Genomic DNA, 22,660 nt, shown 5'->3' with positions numbered 1-22,660 from the left:
CTTTTGTTTTGTTTTTTTTTTTTTACTGCAAACAATGTTATACATTATCAATTACGAAACAAACTTCTGATTTCAGATGTTATAGAAAAGAAAACAAAAATTATAAACAAAATCATGTGTAACATTGTTTGCAAATGGGAAATTTTTTATGTGAGCTTTTGTTTTTTTTTTTTTATTTTTTTTTGTTTGTTTTGTATTATTTGTTGTTTTTTTTTTTTGGCATATTTTATTGAAATCTTTAATTCACAATCTTATCTTTCGTGTTTTGCAAATATGTATTTTTTTAGATAAAAATAATATTTTGCTTACAATTTTTATGAACGATTTCATTTTTTTTTTTTTTTTGTTTTTTTGTTTTGTTTAATTTTAACTCAAAAGTATTATTTTATTTATAATTATTGAAGTTTGAATGAAAAATCGAAATATAATTTTTTTTTTACATTATCAAAGATATTTTTTAAGCTAAATTTTGGATTTTTTTTTTATCTCGTCAAAATAAAATTAGCACCGTATCTTTCCGTTCTCACTGAAAAGAGCTTGTACAAAAAAAAAAGAAACTTTTTTTTTAATTATTATATTTTTTCTTAATTTCGATTCTTCATTCAAACTTGTTAGTTTATTTTTACGGCTAAACTTTCTATAATCACTTAATCAAAATTTTATTTATTTGAATGTGATTATTTTTTTTTTTTTTTTTATTTTGTATGCTGGGGGCATACATTTTCATTTATTTGAAAAGATTTGTTTAATATAGATTTTTTTTTTGAAAAAGGCACAAAAACACCTTCCCTTCCTTAATTTCACTTTATCTTTTTAAAGTTTGTGTGTTTTAAAATTTAAAAAAAAAAGAAGAAACATTATCATTATAATATATTAGGAGTTTTCTTTTTTATTTTTTTGTTTTTCTCTGGTATAGTATTACGTTTGAAAGTAAACTTCCTACAAGAATAATATAGATATATATATTTATGTATTTTGATCTCGAAATATTTTCTTTTTTCTTCTGTTTTTTGTTTTGTTTCCTCTTCATAATATTTTTATAATGATTTGTAAATAATATTTAATTTAATTTTTACACCTCAATTTTTTTTGTTTTTATGTATAATTTTTCATCTTATTTTGTTTTTTTAATTTCTTTTTTTATTATTGTAAAACATAATAAATTGTTATATAATGTAATTCTAGTTTAGAAAACAAAAATGAAAAGGAGTTAGAGAAATTTTAAGAATTTAGAACTTTTAGTTTACACGGTATGTTGGATAATTAGGGTATGAATGTGTAATTATCTCTATCGTGAATTTTGAACAGATACTGTGGTCTTCTTGGAACCTTTTTTTATTTTATTTATTAAGTCATGATTTGAAAATTTTTAAAAGAGGAAAGTGTTGAAAAGGCAGTGCGAACGGTGCAGCAATTCATCATGATATTCATTGTTAATATTCTCTTTCTCAATTCCAACAAAAAAAAATATTTTTCATTTGGACAATATTTCAATTTCTAAAGTAGTTACGCAGGCCTTTTTTCAAGAATCAAAGCCAAAAAGTAAATTCTTCGATTTTTACAAAGCCTTTTTTTTAAGCAAGGAAGATCTATTAAATTTTTGTTGGCCAAATGAACTTTCGGCAGCACAACTTTGAGGATGTTGTAAATTTTTTTGGGCAATTTTAAGAATTTGAAAAAAAACAAAATCGTTGTCGTAGGTGTATTGCATTGGTTGGGCATTACTTTCAAAAATATGTAATAGATTTTGAAAAATAAATTAAAATTTAGGAGTTATGAGACAATATCTACAAGTACAGTTTAAACTGTAAAAGATTGCCAAATTGCGGATTTTATTTATCAAGAGTCTTAAATTTATTCAAAAACGCTCTTTTTTTCAACATGTATCTTTACAAAAAAGAGAAGTATATTCATTAAATCAGTACTTTAGTTCTTTAATTGATAAACAACAAAATTTGGTGACAGTGAGTGCTATGCGGAAAGCATATTCTCAGATCTATTGGAATTACACGATAGAGATCATTAGGTATTGAAAATAATTGTTTTTTTTTTTTTTTGTAAAACAATGCAGAGTATATTAATAGGGATTTCAGAATAAAGAGACATTGTTTTATTTATTATACTCTAGATATTAGTATAATATTTTGAATTGATGTATGTTTGTCCTTTGATTTCTTTTCTTTTCTTTTTTTGTTTGAAATTTTTGTATGTACATTTTTTGATGTTTTATTAATTTTTAAGTGTTTTTCTTTATATACACACAAATTTATTGATTTTTTTTTTTAAACTGATGTTGTATACAAATCTAAATCATTTTCACACAATCACACACAAGTACATCATATCATCATTATCATCATATCATTTCAATACAATTATGTATAATAATTTTAGACACTTTCACACACAATAGGTATAATTCATCTAAAAACATTAAATTTAAAATATAACTGTGTATATCGTTTTCATTTTTTTTTTGTTTTTTTTTTTTTTTGCTCAATCCCCTTTCAAAATTTATCGCATTTTGAATTTTCCTACATTATTCTAAGTGAAAGAAAAAAAAATAAAACTTGTACTATTCGTAATGGGAATTTGTATGAGATTTTCCAATTACAAAAAGCATTTTTAGTTGTGATAAATTAAACTTATATTTTTTTTTTGTTTTTGGGGATTTTGTAAATAAATTCAAATTACGATATATTTTGTAATAGGGATTATTTATATTTTTTTTTTGTTTTTTTATTTTTTGTATATGTGTTGGTGATTTAGTTTTTTATGTTTCATTTTTTTTTTTCAATTATTATAATTTATTCATAAATAAAAAGTTTAAATAATAAAGTTTTTTTTCTAACAAAATATAATAATTATCACGTTCAGGATATTTTTTAAACAAATTTCTATATCCTAAACATTTTTGTTATTATATTGTATTTTTTTTTTATCCTTTTTTGTTTTGTTTGCTTTACATTTTTAAATATACAAATAGGTTTTCTTTAGTTTTTTATTTCTTTTTATATTACATTTTGTTTGTTGTTATATTTATTTTGTGTATATTTAGTTTTTTTTATTTATTATTCATTAATTAATTTATTTTTATTTTTTTTATCTTGGTATTATATTATAATTTACTCAGTTTTTGTTCCACTTTTGTTCTTCTTTCTTTTTGTTTTTTAAATTTAAAAATATTTACGTTTTATCTACACAAGAAGCTAGGTTTTTGTTTTAAATTATACAAGTACAAATTTATTTATTTTATTCTTCAAAAAGGCAAAGAAATTAATTTTTTTCCATATATGTATCTATGTTTTGTTTTTTTTTCTCATTTGTACAGCATTTATTTTGTTTTTTTAATTTCTATGTTCTATTTCATAATTTTTTTTTATATAAGTTTGAAATTCTTTTTTTTTCACGTACAAACTGTTTTGTTTTTAAATAATATATATATAAGTTTGCATATAAATAATATTTACACTTATTGAAAATTATTCTAACCAAGTTAAATCTGTTCAGTATGGAAAGAAAGAACGAATGAAAAAAAAAAATTAAAACAATGGTTTTTTTGTTTGTGAAGTGTGAATTCGTTTACGTTATTAGTGCAAATTTACATTTAAAAATAAAACTATTTAAAATTGCTGCTTTTATTCTGCACTTTAATTTATTTTTTTTTTATTTTTATTGATTACAAAATATGTATGTATAAACAATACACCTATCAAAGTGATAAGTGCAATTAACTAATAGCAAGCAAAGAATTAAGAATTTATACAAGATTATTGTTTGTTTTTATTTTTTCTTTAAAACTTCTTTGTTTGAGTTTGGATTGGAAATAAATATGTCAATAGACTCAAACAGTTATGATTAGTTTCAAAATAAATTTTGAAGACATTTTTTAGCAAATTATATTAAAATATTTGTTTGTTCTTATTTTTCTTATTTTAAAAGAAATAAGTTATTCTCCTCTTTTCCAAAACAAAATTCATCTTCATTGTATATTTTGTTACAAATGTCGAGAATACAAATCATGATAAATTTGTGTTCTCCGAATTTGTAATAAAATTTCAATAAAAATGTCATAAGTGTCAGGAAAAATTATAATTATCATTTTTTTTTTAATAGTTAGACTAAAGATTATTCTTTTCTTATTTCATTTTCATATAATTTAAAAAAGGAGTTTAAACATAAATTAACAAGGAGAAAAAAAAGCCTAATTTAATTAAAAAAAAAATATTTTTTGTTGTATATTATATAAACATTTATAACGAACATAATAAGATAATTTAAAATTAATTAGAAATAAATGTGTATAAGACTGTGATTGCACATATTTTTTATTTATATTTATGATAATTATTCAAAAAAATATTTTATTTTAAATTTTCTTATAAACAGCAATTATATTATTTAACTTTATGTTTAAACAAAAAAAAAATAAAAAAAAAAAATTAACATTATTGAAACAAAAAAATATGTATAGTTTACATTGTGGTAATAATGTTAGCATGTTAGATTTTATTATTTAGAAAAAAAAAAAATATTCCTGTTACATGAAAATGGTCATTATGCATTTTTTTTAAGGCATTGTAATTGTGTGATGCCATTGCTATGTTTTCTTTTCTTTTTGTATAAAAGGGGACTAAGAAAGTTAACAGAAGTGCAAAAAGGGTAATTACAACTTAGTCTAGTATTCTATGAAATCAACAGAGAGGGAAATTAAAAGAATAACAATAATTTTAGATTAAAATTTAATTTTTTAACAATTCATTCTTTTTTCATTACTAAGTGAAATGGAAATAAAACTAAAATGTTGTTTGTAAATAAGAAAATAAAAAGTCATGTGTGCTTCAGAAAACTGCACAAATCTGTATTTTTTTATGAAAATTCTATCCTCCTTTCTTTAAGTGTTTTTCATCATTAGATTTTGTTTTAATGAATAAAATTAGTTATATCTGCTAAACAAAAACTTTTTTTATTTGATTTGTTTCTTATTTCTTTACTTTACCATTTTATTGTGTTTCGAAAATGAAATAATAAAAGCTCTTTGATACATCATTATTCATGAGCGGATTCACGTCAAAAAAGAACTTAAGACAATTTTGAATTGAGTTTTGGTAAAAAAAAATAATTTATTTGTGGTGTAACACTGTTTAAGCTGCTTTTAAGAAAAAACTCTAGTTTATCCTATTTGAATTACATTGGATAAACTCTAAGTTGAGTTAAACTGCAATTATGAATATGGACCAAATTTGATATTATTTAACCAAAATATAGTTTTTATTTGCATTTAATTCAATGTTGGCAATATGCCGAACACAACGTTACTTTATTGTTGTGATATACATACATATATTTTGTTCGTTTAAAAAAAATTAGTGCAAATTCATTAACATCCAAATGCAACAACGTTTCAAAAATGCTTTTGCCAATTGGGGAAAGTAAACACTTCACAAAAAGTGATATCTTTGGAGATTAGGCATCATAATGACGTGTACAACAATGTTTCTCATCTTGTTTACTGAAATTTGACTTCATATGATAAATCGATCTCATCGCAGCTTTCACATAAACTACATAGCATGTTATTGTGTTTTTTTTTTTGTTTTTGTCATTGATTTTTATTTTCAAACATATTGATAAGCCAATTAAAGTATAAAAAAAAACAAACTTAGCAAAAGAATCTAATTATTTATAAAATAATTTTACTGACTAGCTTGGAAAATGATCCCTTTGAGTTTATTTCAAATTGTAGTTGAAAATAATCAATAGTTTGTTGTTATTTAATGTTAACATGCACTCATTGCAGATAGAACTTTTTGTGTTTCATTTACACTAATCTTTTGATCTATTTATCTCTCATTGACAGACAAAAATATGTTTTTGCATATCTTTTCGCACATCCTTTAAATAATAGTGTTCTTTTTTTTAAAGAACAAAATTGAAGTTACCAATCATCGAAGATCAATTATGTATTTTCTTTAAAGGACACGTTTTAGCGAAAATGACATTGGAAATCATATCCTGCGCATTTATTTTTGTATGTATTTCTGATCTCTTGGAAGAATCTTGTTTACCGGCGATTGTCATGATTTTGAATTTGGACCACAACTCTCCCACATCATTTCACCTTAGGGATCCAAATGTGGGATCCGCCGGATTGAACTCAGAAAACGTTGGTAGGTCTTCCGGAAGAATCTTTGTATGCCTTTTTTTTGTATTAAAGTCTTTCGGTTACTTTTTAGTAAGTTTCCGATGTTTGTATTTATTTATTTGTCTAATTATAGTTAAACAAATGTGCGAAAATAATCAGGTACATAAGTCATATCCCAATATTATTATTTGTACTATGTGAAAAGTAACAAGTTGTGATGTTAAAATGTGTTTTTTTTTAAATTTCATAATCATCTATAGAAAGCCAATAGAACAGTGCAGTGTTAAATATCACAAGCAGTCGTTACTTTAAAATTTAATTTATATTTTAATAAAAATTTCTTAAATTCTTTTTAAGACATTTTTGTTGGTTGGAAATTATCTTACACCAGAATTTAATTCAATGGCTTGGATATTTAACCATGTGTATAATACCGGCATTGTATAAGTTCACGGGAACATTCTATTTTAGTCCTTTGTCTTAGATAAACATACAAAATTGCAATTGAAAAAAGACCAAACAAATACAATAAAAACGGTACCTTAAATTCCATGAAAAACATCGTGACTGGTATACTCTGCTCTAATCAATTCGTTAACTTTTATCGATGATGACTGATGAGCAATCAAATATAAATTATTCAAACCAAAAATACTTTGGTATTCGATGCCGTTCAACTTTGAGCATAGTATATACTCCTGGTGAAATGAACAAGAACACATCGCATCTTTTGAAGATCGCTGGTACACACATTGAACAAAATACCCACATTCGGTTTGGGAAAGCATTCAAGACCTAGATTCACAAATTGCGTCCTTCTCAATATCATCCGCAGTTATTTTTATCCGTAGGCCTTTGAACTAACTTCCGATCGAATTTTTTACACTATCAGACAATAGCCGAAGAGCGGTTATAGCAAGCACCGTCTTGCAATTATTGCAATCAAGAAGCTATATTCTCTTGTGCCATGCAATTTCTTAACACTTCTGGAAGTACTAAAATCAAATTCCAATCAAGTTAAAGATTTATCATCAATCGACATCAGAAGTGAAAGCCTCCAAAATTGAAGCAGAGGAAGAGGAAAAAGTTTTCGAAAATTTTGTCGATTCAAACGTACACTTCTAAATTCCTTAATATAAAGTAATGCGCATTATAAATTATACTTTTTTGTAAATTCATTAACGTCACTGCTTTTATTTTGGTATGCCGATCTACAATAACGTAGCTGGTACCGACCAATACGATGAATCAACAACATCCATGAGTCAACAATTTTCTTGATTCATTTTTGTTTAAAATGTTTGTTGCATCAGTTGCTGCTAGTTCGGTAGTGAACACTTGAGACTCAAAAAGTGATGTCTGTTTTTTTCTGAATTCGCTCCTCTTCTCTTTTAGTTGTTGCAAAATAATCTGTCCTGTCATTGTTGTACAGATTATGTAGACTGAATATTTAACCCTTGACTACTGCATTTAACAGTTGAATGCATCAGTTTAGCTAATGACATCATTTTGTAGTAATGTCATCAAATATTTAGTCGCAATTTGGTAGAGGTGTGCTGAAGCACTCTCTTTAACCCGACGAATGAGAAAAAAGGTCAATGTTTTTTCACACTTTTTCTGTACACATGCAAATGTTTTTGACTGAAACTGTAGTTACAAGAATATAGCTTTGAATTTATAAAGTTATTCATCGTTGGGCGTGCATTGAACTATTCAACTCATATTCCTCAGATCAATCATTCTGTGATCTTTAAATGGATTTTATGATCTTAAACATTCGTCCCAGTTTAATCGAGTTTTGTAAAGTTAAATATCTGTTCTAAATCTACGAGAAAAATTTACAAAAAAAATTTAAAACTAAACAAATACAAAATCAATCTCAGTAAAACAAATAAAAACTATTTTTTTTGTGTTTGTTTTGCAGAATAGAATAATGTTTTAATTGAAAATAGATAGATTTTTGAGAATTCAACAAAACAAGAAAAAAAAGAAAAAAAACATTTTAGTTTCATTTTGCAAGGACGATAGATAGATAATAACGAGATAACATATTTTTTTTCGTTTGTTTTGTTTTTTACTTAGAAAAAGGATAGTTGTAAATGAATAACAAAAAAGGCAAAAAATGTAATGATTAAAATTTTTAGATAGAGATTATTATTGTTTAACATGATTTATCATAATTTTTTTTTTACATTTTTTTGTTTATTTAGGTTTTTTTTTTGGGTTTATTTTTTTTTTTTTAATTTATTTTTTATGTTTGACTCCTTTTTTTTTCGTTAAAATTTAATTCTGTTGATGCTAACATAAGACCACAATAGATTTTATTTATTTTTAATAAGGCTTTCTCAGAGAAGGATATTTCTTTCTTTTTTTTTTTCTTTAAGATATAAACTATGCAATAGATATAAATATGAATGTTCGAAAAGATTTATATCTTTTTTTTTTTCAATAAATAATACATTTTTTTTCTCTCTCTATACATATAAAGTATTTTTTTGTTTAAAGAAAACTCAAAAAAAAAAAAAAGGAAAATAAAAAAAAATAATAATTTACATTAAAAAAAATTATAAACAAAACAAAAACGGTGAAGATAACTATAAATACTACAAAGAAAACTTTACACAATAATATGTTTTTTTTTAAATATTTTTTTTTTGTTGATATGTGTATATGCATGTGTGTATGTTGTCTGAGCTTAAGCAAAATTGCATATTTCTTTGTTTTTGTTTCTCTAATTTATACATTTTTTTTTTCAAGCAACAATCGCGTCACTCAGTTGATTTCTTTCTTAATAGCACTGCCACCAAAATTTAAATGTTAACAAAATTTATATGTATATTTAAAAAAAGGAAAATAAAACTTTTTTTATATATAAAAAATTCATAAATTTTATACAGAGTAACATCTACAACATAAAAGTGAGAAGACTTAATAGAGATAGTTTAATGTGGGTAATAATTTATGTTACAAGCGTTCTTAACGCATTTAATATGTATATTTATTAATATATTATGTGTATATATGTGAAAAAAATTCTTATCAAATCCTTGCAAAACAAAATAAAATTTCATCATCAAATAACTCGCTGTTATGTTGTAGACGATGAAAATTCAAAAACAATAATAAATAAACTTTTTTTTTCTCTTTACATTTGCCAGACAAAAGTTTGGTATTAAGTTACTGTAACGTTTCATAAAAAAAAAATACTTGAATCACAACAAAAGTAATCCAGAAAATTATAACAAAAACCAATTAAAGAAGAAAAAAAAACATTAAAAGTGGATTTAGGTGCAAAAAACTTGTACAAAAACTTGCAGGAAATTATTATGAGATTGAAAAATAAGTTACAGGGGTTTATCAAATTTATTACTTTGGAAGAAAAAAAAAATTTTGAAAATAAGTTACAGGGGTTTATCAAATTATTTTAGGAGAAACAAAAAAAGCAAGATTTTGCACCCAAAAACAGAAAAAAAAATCGGTAAACTATAATAAACTTGATTTTTTTTTGTAGGTGTTTGCTTTTAAGATAGAAAACAAAAAACAATATTTGCTCACACATATTTTTTTTCGGTTAAAAATTCCTATGCCTTCCCCCCTTTTAACAATCGTTATGATAGAAAAAAAGAGGATTAAAGAGAGAAATTGAATATTTTAACGCGTCAATGGACGTGATACCAAAGTAACATGCTTTAAAATCGACGATGTATTCAATGTTATCGATGGCAATCCATCAATAAATTGTGAATTTTTATCAATAAAGAACGAATCATCTGGTGTCTGTGCATCATCAATCGAAGTAGTAGTTTCGTCTCTTGTATTATCACCTTGGACGATTTTAACATTGGTATTGTTGCTGCTGCTATTGACGATCGGTTGCATTGTGGTCCAATATTTACACGTTATTATTGTTGCTTGACGTTGTTGGTTATCTGGTAGTTGATCATCATCAATTTCATCATTGCTATAATAGTGTTGGTCATTTTCATCGTCGTTATCATCATCATCATCATTGTCGTGGTTATCGTTGCGCGTTATAATATTCCTGTCGTATTCCGTAAGCGTGTCCTTGGTTATTGCCTTTGATGTGGTGTTATTCATGGAGTTGTTGTTGGTGTTGTTGTTGTTGGTGGTGCTGGGTGTGCTAGTTAGTAGAATTGTCGATGAAGAATCGGGTGATGCAAGAGAAAATTTCGAATTGTTATTATCGTAAATGATACTGTTGTTGTTGTTATTGTAGCTGGTGTTATTATTGTTGTTGTTATTCATAGAAGAAGAGCAAACATTTTGTGATGCTGAATGGCGACGTTTGCGATCAAAACGATTAGAGATTTTGAATTTATTTGAATTTAAAAAGCATTGCATACGTTTGGAGTCATTTAAGCGGCGCTCATTTATTTCAAATAGAGCCGAATTCTCATTTGGTGGCATAATATTTGTAGATGATTTGAGGAGATTTTTCATATTTCTGCAAGCAATTTTTATATTTTCTTCGTCGTCAGTGTGGTAATCTGTTGTTTGTTGTTGGGTGGTGGTAGGTTGATTTTCATTTATCTCATCATCATTTTCCTCTTTTTTGACTTCATCGACTGAATCTTTGTTGGATGGGATTTGTTTTTCAGGTGATGCCTTATCCCATATTTCAGCTAAATTTGAATATTCCCAATTTAATTTATCAAGAAATGAATAATTATTGTTGTTATTGAAGCGTGAAAATATATCAATTGGTTTAAATTCTTTCTTCCATATTATATTTTCATCGGAATTCCACAAACCACCAATGTATTTTTCATCATTCGTGCCTCCAACGACCATACCATCACCACCATCAACTCTATCAGCACCACCATAAGCACCGCCACCATTACCAGCTAACCCATAACCACCTCCTGCACCACCACCAATACAACCTACACCGACAGCCCCCAAAGCATTGGCCAACGAATGAGCGTTTTCTGGACGCAACAAATCTGCAATCAGTTTATTTACATTATAAAGAATTTCCTTTTGTTGCTGATCCTCTTCTTCCATATCGCCACAACCGGCTGGAGTTGCCATTGCTTGATAGAATTCACAGTCTCGAATGGTCTCAGCATCCAAATCGGTATCGTCATCATCTTCGACATCATCGCGTGTGCAATTCTGATCATCCCAATCATTGCCAATATATAAATCCTGCATGTATCTAAGGTCGGACATAATTTCATCTCCCTCAACATTAAGTTCGGCTTTTAGCAAACGATTAGCTGGATTGGATTTTATGTCACTGTTGCAAGTTGGACACATGCCCCAGAGAGTGTGTGATGCATTATTGTTGTCCATGCATTTTTTGGTAATTTCAACCATTGACCACTGATCCATGCTAACGCATTCTTCATCATCTTTTAAATTGCCTCCAATTCCACCAATACATCCGATGTCCATCCATTCATCGTCGTCATCACCATTGTCACCACTATCATGGGTAGAATTATGAGAAGCTTGTAAAGCTAAATGACTTGTAGAGGCGGCTACTTGTTGATAATTATTAAACGAAGTCGTGCGATAACCATTTGAACCAATTACATTGGAATCAGTTTGACACGCCTGATCAGTATTTTTAACGCGAAAACGTATCATAAACTCAGACTGTGAACTCTTTGTGGAAGCCACCGATGATGTGCAATCCCGACTCATTGATGAACTCAACGATTGTTGATAATGACCAGCTACTGAGCTATCCTCTTCGGCAAGAGTATCTGAACGTGTATATTCTAAATACTTTTCAGATTCCAAATATAAATATCCACTTTCGGAACGTTCAAAATCGACGGTATCCAAATTGCTGGATATCTCAAAAGTATGTCCATCAGCATAGCTCATTTTAATCGGATGGAAATGAGTTCGTTCTGAAGTTAAAAGATTTTCATCATCTGGCGGTGTAGCAGCTAGATGTTTATGATAATCAACTTCAGGTTTTTGCCATTTGGTAATTGGTTTTGGATCAATTAATTTGGCATACGATTTGATGCGTGAGTATGCAAGGAAGCCACTGGTTGTAGTCGAATGATTAGCCAGGGTTATTTTAGAGGAGGAGTTTGGACTTGATGTTGAGCTAACACCACCACCAGCATTCCTGTCGAAATTACTACAAGAGTTTTTCTTACCCAAGGAGGCGGCGATGAGAGATCCTCCCCCGCCCCCACCATACAATTCAGTCAGTGATGTTGGATTTGATGAGCTCCAGGATTTAATGTCGGCCTGAAGATTATTACCAGCTGGAAGATGCCAATTTGGATTACCACTAATGTAGGATGAGGATGAAGATGTAGTTGAATCGGCAAATTCATTATTGTAGCAGCTACGTGCAGAATGATCCATTGTTGAAACGGACGAGGAGGATGATGATGAAGTTACAACCAATGGATGTTGTTGTTGTTGTGGTTGTTGAAGAAAATGGGCTGATGTTGTGCTTACATTTGGTCCAGCATTTATACCTTCAGACCATTTTGATGCCTGATATGGATAAAAGTATGACTTGTCAGTGCCCGAAATGTCCATCTGAAAAAAATAAGCACTCTGTAAATGTTTTAAAGAATCATTATACAAATTATTACCTTGAGCTGATCTTGTGGCTTCTGAGTTGTAGATGTTGAATTTAAAACCTTCATAAAGAAACTCTCATCGGTATCAGGATAACTTGCGTTCGAATTCTCTGACCATATAGTGCTCTGCAAAAATACACCAATCGGTGAAGTTTTGCCACCAGCCCTCTTCCCACCAACAGACTTGTCAAATTCATCACCTGCAGTGCTTATAATGGGCATAGAAAAATAATTATTTTGACCATCATTTTGAGTGGCAACTGAACCACCAACTGAAGAATTTTTAGCGCCAGATTTGGAGTAGTCAAAGCACTCCTTGAATTTATCAACATCATAACGATGACTGTAATAGTTGGTCCAGAAGTTTTTCAAATCTTCACTTCTTGGTGGAGCAACTGATATAGCAGAATCGGTTACAATGTTTGATTGTAATAATGATTGATTATCATTATTGTTGTTGTTGTTATTATTATTGGCGCTTTCTTTTGTATTTGATGTGGTCTTCCAGAGCGCCTCGACACTGCTGTTGAATTTTGCTTTGAATTGAGCAAAATCCAGTTGTTCCGACAAAGAAGAAGAAACTGACGACATTTGTTGATGATTTTGATGATGATTAGGAGGAAAAGGTTGTTGAGGATGATTATGATTAGGTTGGGAAATAAGGTTTTGCTCGTTAAGCGAATCATTTGAGATATCACGTTCGTACAAGCGACGAGCTGTGCTCAAAGATCCTTCGGTCATATCAGACATATCGTCGGATTTCGAATTTTCGACAATATTTTCGCACAATGATACTTCTACAACACATGGATCGGCTAATACTTCAGCCAATTCCATATTGTTTTTATTATTATTCTTGATGGCCTTTGTTGTTTGATGATCTTCTTTTCTATTTTCGGCAGCCATTGATTCGTTTTTTGTAGCTATATCACTTATAATTGATTTTGTATGTTTATCATGAATTTCATTTGTAGTTTCACATGCACCACCGCCGCCGCTGACACTATTGTTGGCACAACTACCACCAATTGCCATATTATAGGCTGCACTTTCCGAGGTGCTGCGATTACGATTGTTTTGTTTAACAATAAATTCTTTGATAAGATCTCTTCCCATTTCCCAAGAGCCTTCAAAATCAGTATCCCACGTTGGTGAGCTCGATCCACCGCAGAATGAATTTTTTCGTATATTATTGCCAGCAGTCGTTTTTCCTTTGGACAATGCTGTAAAATAGAAATAAAATTTTTTTTTTTTTAAATTCATCATGAATATTAGATGCTATACAAAAATAGTTAGGTTACCATGGGTAAATGTAAGTCAAAATTGTTGATATTCAGACTTATAGAAGAGCAAATTTTGTATGTGATTGTAAATGCAATTTTCACTACTAGTAGACGCAAGTTAGAAGGAACGAGCATTTAGCAGCAAATTGTGAATTTTCAGTAAAAGTACTCAAAAGCCTATATATATACGAGTAATAAATGCAGCATTTTTGGCAACTTCAAGCAAATGATGTAATCATTCTACAAAACGTTTCTTTAGATCTTATATCGAGAGGAAAAAGTTTGGTTAGTTTTCTCGATGCAAGTGCCAAAAATGCATCATAGTTATAACTGTTTAGTGTATCGAGCAATTACAGTAAAGAGCTCTGAGTTTTTGAAGTATTTAATTTTATTAGATTTTCGAAAAATACATTAATTTTCAATAAGAGACCTTGTTGATAAATTCATATAATTTTACTTTCTTCTTGATGTAGCTAAGAGATTTCCTCCCCGAGAAGTGCTCAGGAGATTTATTTCAAAGTTTATTGACAATGCTAAAGTCCAGCTTCCGAGCGAAAACGACGAAATTCTTCATAATGATAACCGTTATAGTGAAAGACTGTTAATGGTAATACTTTCCAATAAAAAAAAAAACAATTTTATTTCTTTGTTTACGTTTTCATCTTCTTCTTTCTTTCCAACAGCTTCACCTAACGTAGATGTCGCCATCGAAGAAGTATGTAAGTGCAAAAAGGGGAAAAGTTGTTGGGCTAGATGAAAACTCTCAGTGTTTTGGAAAGAGATGAGAGACATCAAGATTTTCGTCTCCAAACTTAAAAGAGTTGATCAAAGCTGATGTTATACACCCGCAAGATCGTTAATCGAATTTTGGGAGACAGACTGCGGAAAAAAAACATGTGTGCACCGGGACCGTAAATGTCCTCAGAAATCGAACAACATGAAACAAGGAGACAAGGATACTCCAGTCAAAGCGTCATTTGAAATTGCGCACAGAGGCACTGTCAGTTTTTATTTCATGGATCGATAGGGGTATATTTAAAAGGCTTAAACCCAATTTCTCACCACCTGATCATTCTTTTTAGCGGAGTTATTCACAAAAATCCATTTTTTGGGATATTTTACTTCTAAGCTAATATCTTTGCTCCAGATTGTCGTAGACCAAAAAATAAAAATACATTCTCTTCCTTATAATATTTTCTATCGTTGCATGTAATTTCATTGTATTTGAGTTACTTTTTATTTGTTTCAACAAAAAGAATGTGATAATTGATAGAAAATGTTGTAACGAACAATCAATAGCTTTATTTTTTGTCGTAGGATATTCTGAAGCCGAGTTATTCCCAAAAAAAACAAATTTTTGGATGTTTTCGCACCGGTTTTGCATGCGTTCATTTATCAATTGCTCGGCCATCTTTGGTGATAAAGAGCTCATTACAAAATAGGTTAGAGAAATGTCAATCATGATATAAGCTTTTTTCGAAATAATGACAAAAATGTGTTTTTTAACAACAAGAATTTGACTTTAAATGGCTGCCATTTTGTTTTTACTCACTCAAATACAATGAAATTACATACAACGATAAAAAATATTATAAGGAAGAGAATGTATTTTTTGGTCTACGACAATCTGGAGCAAAGATATTAGCTTAGAAGTAAAATATCCCAAAAAATGGATTTTTGTGAATAACTCCGCTAAAAAGAATGATCAGGTGGTGAGAAATTGGGTTTAAGCCTTTTAAATATATCCCTATCGATCCATGAAATAAAAACTGACAGTGCCTCTGTGCGCAAGGTGAGGCCCTTTTTTCCGACGCTTTGACTGGAGTAATAGTCTATAAAAATGAAAAAAATACCGTAAAAATAAGAATTTTGCCAAAATTCGACAAATGTCAAAACGCCGGAAGTCCTTACCCAATTTGAAAAATTTTTTTTTCTACTTAACATTTAGCTCATAAAAGCTATTATATTAAAAAAAAAAATAAGATGACAATTTTTATAAAGAATTTTCAAGCTTCCGGAGGAAGAAGATATCAACCGATTTTAATTATTTTTTAAACCCTTCACCATTTGCCACTTTTCCACGTTATTAGGATTTGAAATTCGATAAAAATGGTTTTTTTGGCCCACCCTAATGTACACCTAAGCTGACAGTTTGCAGTCCTAATTTAAAGAAAATTAAATATATTTTTTTATTTTGTTTTAATAGATTACCTTGATTACGTCGACGTTTAGATTTCCTCTTCACCCCAGCTGTATTACACAGTACAGTATTGCAATCTCCTCCTTGTGAGCTATCCAACAACGCTGATGGACCATCAACACTATCAACACAAATTTTAATATTTACTTTTTCAGCAGCAGTTGACAATGAATTAGAACTTGTATTATTATCTATGACTGCGTTTGTATTTAAAGTGATGTTTTTAACAACAGACGAATTATTATTTTTCCCATCCACTGGCCATGTCAATGATTTCGTATTACGCCTTAAAAGTCCAATTGAATCTTCCATTTCCTTTGAGAGAGCTGGAAATGCTCGATAATAGCGTTTGCGAGGATCCTCGACATCGGAAGCAATTTGTTGATTTGCCTTTCTTGTAACTGCTGACGATGATAATGCTGCTTGGTTGGTTTCGTTAGTTTTTGATCCTTCTGTTGTTGCGGCAGCAGCAGCGGTAGATGATAGTTCTTCGTTTTTTGAATTATTTAATGATGATAATGATGGTGCTGTTGTTGTTTTAAGTTCTGATACTGCAGCAATTTGCAAATCCTCATCCTCTTCTAGACTGGTCGATTGTTTCTCAATATCAATAAGCTTCTCACATAGTTCATCCACAAGGTTTTCAATATTAGTAATCTGTATTTTTTGAATAGAAAAAAATATTTTATACATATTTTTAATGTGTATAAAATATTACTTATAAATATTAATAACAAACCTCTTGTTCCGAAGAGACAATTTCCATTAAACATTGAACTGCAGTTATTTTTCTTAGGGTGTCCGTGTCGCAAGGTGGATATCGTTTACTGTTGCCCTTTCGGTTAGCTAAAAATGTCTACAGTTTGTATATAAATAGTTAATTGGATTTTTATTTAAGCAAATCTCATGAATAAGTCTGTATTTGACATTACTTCTAGATTGCTGAACTCAATGGGATCATTTATTTGAACAGACGATTGCAAGAGAGATAATAGAAGTCTAGAATATATGAGGGGTGCCTCAACGCCTAATTGCTCCAATCTTGACACTAACCAATCAGAGATGGCGTTCACCGCACGCGTTGATACAAGCTGGGGATACTTCATACCTGCATTCGAATGGAAATAAATAATTTTTTGTGTTTTTTTTCTTTGGTTTTCTTTGTCTTTTAGGAGAAGAACATGTATGTAGTTGAGTAGTTAATAATTTTTTTTTTTATTAAACAAAACTACTTTACAAAACAGCAAAAACGTTTGTACATTAAACAATTTATTTTTACATACAAAAAAATAGTTTGTTGTTGTCAATCAAATCCAACACAAGAGATTTCTCTTATTATTAAACATATAGGAGTGCCAAATATATGCGCATGTGCGCGTAAGTGATTTTTTTTTGGGAAAGAAATTTATTTTTTACTGTTTTGTCGGATTAAAAAGAATATTTTTTTTTATATTTTAAATATGAAATTGCATTTTTATTTACAATCCATTTGAAATGTGTTCTAATAAATTTATAGACGAGATAAGAAATTGAAAATATAAATGCAAAACGTGCAAACAAAATATTGGTTCTACAAAAATTTTGAAAATTTAGGTCCATTGCATTTTTGAAAAAGGATTGTATTTTTTATGTATTTGTTTATTTGAAGAGGAAAAGTAAGAAGACTCAAATAGAAGTTTAAATAAGACATATGTAAAATGTGATTTAAATTTGTTGTTGGATATGACTAGACAATATGTAATACAATTTAATAAAAAAAAAAACATAAATGTATGTACCTACATAAATCGATATCTAACATAAAGTCTGCAAGTTTGAAATAAAATTTTCGTTAGAAAAATCCAAGGATGTTTCGTTACGAACATAATTTTTGTTTTAGAAAAAAAATCACTCATATTGAAGTAAGGCATACTTCATAGATTGTAAAAGCGTTATTTTTACGAACAGAAATTAACTTATAACAAATGTGTCTGCATATCTAACGAAATACCCTGCGCGGTACATTATGTTACTCGTTTTAATATTTCCTTTCATTTGCGTTATGTACATCATAATGACAGCATTAAGTTTTTGTATTATTTTTTTTTTATAGTGAACATTACCTCATAAGATACATACGAAGGTTTTTAAATTAAAAAAAAGTCTGCAGACAAGGCGGAAAACAGATTAAAATACTTGCAATTTAATTAATTTTAATTAATAGTTCTTAAAATCTAGCTAAAGTTCCATACTAAGCAAGGAAAACCGTCAAAGATTATTTTTGAAGGAAATGCTATCTGTTTACGAGGATTCTTGTCCTTAGCACCTGTTATAAAATGAGCAGCAAGTAAACTATCCTGAAGCAAAAGATAGTCACTAAAAAAACAAGAGGCATAATGGAGAAATAAATCGAAAAGTACGGAATTTGGGTATCCATTTCAATAACAATTATTATTTATTCCTGTCAGAAATTCCCAAATAGGACTGATTTGCGACGTTTTGATACTATGTAATACGTTTATGATATTAATTATTGTTTCTGGAATGGTAAATTTAGGTTCTGGCCAAAGAAGTCAAAAACTGCGATCACTGATCGTTTTGGTCATGAGGCCCTTGGCCAGTCCACGTAACGACCTTTCAGGCCGTTATACTTGGTTCGAACTTCTATTCAGCAACGCAGATTCCAAAGCCGATTTCTTCAATCAGGGGCCTACCCAAAAAAAGGTTACAGATTACACAGACACACAAAAGATTACAAGAATGGAAGGGTCAAGGTACAATTGACCGGCGCGGATTCCGAAGGGCTAAACTGAGGTGCTTTTATTCACTAAATGAAACTCTTCTGTCCTTTGTCAATTCCTCGCAAGAGCATTGATCCACTTCAATTTATCGAATTGATTGATTTCTCGCCTTTTTTAAGAAGAAATCTCCAGTGGTGTTTAATATGGTGGTTAATATGAAAGCGTTAAAAAAAATCCAGAATATAACGCCATGGCAGTAATACATAATTTTGTTTGATTCAATCCGTTTTGAAAACGGATTTTCATAAATTGAAGTTTAGTCTAACTTTTAATTGAATATTTTATTTTAAAGATACAATAATTGGGTCAGAATAGTCAACAGGTAATGAAACATATACTTGATGGTCGAATATGCATCAATGCGATACAAGCCTGTCGACTTTATTATTTTTTTTTTGTTATAAATAGAAATATCAAAGTACATAACTATGAAGTTGTAATTCCTATTAAAATTGTGAAATAGCAGATCTTGGTTAGAACTACGAATAATGGGAATATGTATGCAGATACATACATTTTTAACTTCCCTTAGCTTAAAAAATATAAGTTTTTTTTATAATAAAGAATTAGAGATTTAGTCACAAAATAAAATGTTGTTAACATTGACCCCAATTTTTTGGAAATATATTTTAGCTGCCAAATAGTTCTTCATCTCATTAAATAATTAAAAAAGGAATATTTTTATTTCAACCTTTTTGATCCGATCACTGGATTTGAAAATCACCTCCTCAAATATTCTACGATACCAAAAAAACGACTTTATTAAAACTCTCATTTTTAAATAAAAAAGTTAACAAAAAGATTACTGCCGTTTTTTTTTTTGTTTTTTTAATTCTATAACATGCATAGTGGAAAAAAGAAATAAGAACGGACAAGAATCAAACAAACAAACAAAAATAAAACGAAATGGACCTAATTATTACGATTCAGATAAAAAATTCAGCCAAAAACAAATTACAAATCAATAAATTTTGTTTTTTTTTTAAATATTTTTACTTGTAGAATTCACAATATCAAGAGAGAAAAAAAAAACTCACCTTAGATTTCTTTAAAAACGATGTCATTCAGTGATCAGATGATGGAATCCAATTTCGGCGGCGATGAAATTGGATTTTTTGGCCGCGTGATTTGGGCGCCCGGCAAGACGCTGCTGGCCTGATTGGTGGTTTAAGTGGTTTGATTTATTCATGTTTTAATTGTGCATTAGCACTGAAAGCCAAATTAGTTAGAAGATACATATTAGTAGTAGTGGCGCACATTTTATGATGTTGAGAAGATGTTGGAATTTTGTTAGTTTTGTTTAAAAATTAAAAAAATTTCCACGATTGTTTTCTGAATGAATTGTGCCAAACAAAAGTTTAATGATTTCAAATAGATCTTCTAAATTAATTTTTTGCGAGTGTGTAGTAATCTCTTTTTTGATAGCGAAAAAAATTGAACATGCAAGTTTGATTTTGTTAACTTGTATTTATTTTTTTATGTTTGCTTTTAATTATTATCGGGTGCTTTAATGTGAAATTATAAGATGTTCTGCATTGGTTACTATTTTTTTTTTATTTATGATATCCCCCTTTTAGTAAATCATAATGTTAGTGTTTTTTTTTTTTTTTGTTTGCTGTTCGTGTGAAATTTGCTTTAGTGCAAATTTTTAACGCGGCATTAGTTTGTTGTTTAAATTATAATTTAATTTAATTTTGGGGAATTATATTTATTTAAATTATTGATAATTATGGGGTTCGTCTTCGTTAGGGCCAAAAAATTAATTAATTTTTTTGACTTTTGTCCGGTATTTGAAGTTTGATAAGGATGTTTTGTTTTTTTATTGTTGATGTTGTTCTTTTTTTTTTTTAGAAATCCATTGCTGAATCAGTATTTAAAACTGAATACACCTTTTTGCGGTCTCCACTCTCATGAATTTATTTGTTTTCTAAAAAGAGAAAAAAAAAGAAAACTATATTAATAAGTTCATACAAATTTGAATATTGTGTTAGTTTTATAAATTTATTGGTTATAATGATGGTATGGCATTATTTTTTGACATATTTTGTAATTTGTGTCCATATCGTTGACACATAAGCTTTTTGAATCCTTCAAAAGAATAAACAATTTCTAATATTTTATCATTCCTCGCCTTGACAAAATCCAGCCCAAATTATTTCTTTCCGCAGAATTATGAGTTTTGGTAAGACTCATCTGTTACTGGAAAGGAAATCAAAAAACAGTTCGATCTTCTTTTTCCATAAAGCGCTTAGTTAAACTAGTCTCTAATTATTATTCTTCCGCAGAATAACTGAGGTCCAAGGGACTCTATTAGGTTCCTAGACATAGCAATATTTCAGGAATTAAAGCACGCACGAGCTGGAATAAATGGGATCATGATCTTAATCAGGTTGACTTAAGAGTTTATGTTTCACCGTGTAACATTCAACATGTCTCTGGGAAGACTGACATAGTCACTCATTTAAAGCCTAGTACGCAGATCCAGCTAAATTTTTGCGCCCAACAATTGCACAGAAATCATTTGACAATCGTCTTTCGAAGTGTCTGCCTATAAGACAGTGTTCAGTTGGGATGCCTATTACGGAGCCTATATGCAATCTGCTCCGAAACAAGAGATGTTTTGAACATTTTAGATCCAAATTAGGCTTAGATAACACTGGTCGGCAAAAAAACAAAAAAAGTCGGGAGCAAGATCTCTGTAAGGTGATTTTAATAAACTTGAGTGTGCTGAATTCAAAAAAGTTTACAGATTTTTTCCATCACGTCTAGTTTTTGAGCTCTGCTCATCACAATTTTAGCTATAAAGTCCCAAAAACTAAAAATATTATTTTTCCATAATATTTTGCTATTTTTTCAACCGAATCAGGAGTCGAAAACTGAAATTTACTTCAAATCTGCTTCAAAAACCATAAGTTATCTTAACCACCAAGATTTTGAGATATCATACCTTTCTATGCCAAATACCTTTTAGAAAAAAATAATTTCGAAAATAAAAATAAACGTATATAAGACGATAAAATATGGCTTTTGAATATTGCATATGTAGTTTTGCGAAAAAAAATTTAACGGTGATGAAATTCAACGCCAAAAGTACCATAAAAACTCGTTTTTGACCTGTTAATATTTAAATATTTCGAAAACTTGACGTGCCAGTAAAATTTTGACTTCAGATTCGGAATCAGCACACAAAATTCCCTTAGAAAAGTATGGTTTGGTTCAAGCTCCATTTTCGTTGCCGACCAGTGTAATATGCTTGGTCATTTGGCATGTTGTAATATTTGACCAGGTTGCCCCAAAAAAAACATGAACTCATCACAGATTACTTATCCAGAGAAAAATAGATACCTCTATGACATGTCACTGCCAGCACTTAGCCTCTAATTAGCTAGAAAAACACAGTGTCTTATGATAGGTTTTTATTTTCATTATAGTTATTATGAAAAATTCCTAAAGTATCACTATGGATGTACGCAACAAACGCTAAAACAAAATCTAATTGAAAAATCCGGAGTACAAACTCATCAGTTAAGGTTTTTACGCTTTTCTGACGGGAAAGAACATAAAGTCTCAAAATCCAAAAAAAGTAAGTATTAAATAGGTACTCTCAGTCGAGTGATGGGAACGACTTAAGTGTGACGTTACTTGATCAACTTTCAGCCTAGCAACTTAAT

General features: G+C 29.2%; 1 protein-coding gene across 11 annotated transcripts in view; it reads right to left on the bottom strand.

Moving 5' to 3' along the window:
* Positions 1-677: 677 nt before the first annotated feature.
* Positions 678-22,660, bottom strand: part of LOC129912487 (probable serine/threonine-protein kinase DDB_G0282963) — a 35,275-nt gene continuing 13,292 nt past the window's right edge. For 7 of the 11 annotated variants that reach the window (XM_055990745.1, XM_055990752.1, XM_055990749.1 and 4 more), the window contains exons 2-6: positions 20,027-20,916; positions 16,949-17,065; positions 16,221-16,866; positions 12,739-13,949; positions 678-12,682 (exon numbers count right to left, since the gene is read on the bottom strand). In XM_055990745.1, coding sequence (XP_055846720.1) covers positions 9,797-12,682; positions 12,739-13,949; positions 16,221-16,866; positions 16,949-17,065; positions 20,027-20,053 — 4,887 coding nt within the window. In that variant the 5' untranslated portion in view covers positions 20,054-20,916 and the 3' untranslated portion in view covers positions 678-9,796. Of the gene's footprint in view, positions 12,683-12,738; positions 13,950-14,027; positions 14,144-16,220; positions 16,867-16,948; positions 17,066-17,141; positions 17,317-20,026; positions 20,917-22,660 lie in introns of those variants that run through there. The other 4 variants (XM_055990753.1, XM_055990744.1, XM_055990754.1 and 1 more) reach the window with 4 other exon arrangements.

This window comes from Episyrphus balteatus, chromosome 2 (genome assembly GCF_945859705.1).
Source record: "Episyrphus balteatus chromosome 2, idEpiBalt1.1, whole genome shotgun sequence".
Lineage (NCBI taxonomy): Eukaryota > Metazoa > Arthropoda > Insecta > Diptera > Syrphidae > Episyrphus > Episyrphus balteatus.
This window is presented reverse-complemented; position numbering and strand designations above follow the sequence as displayed.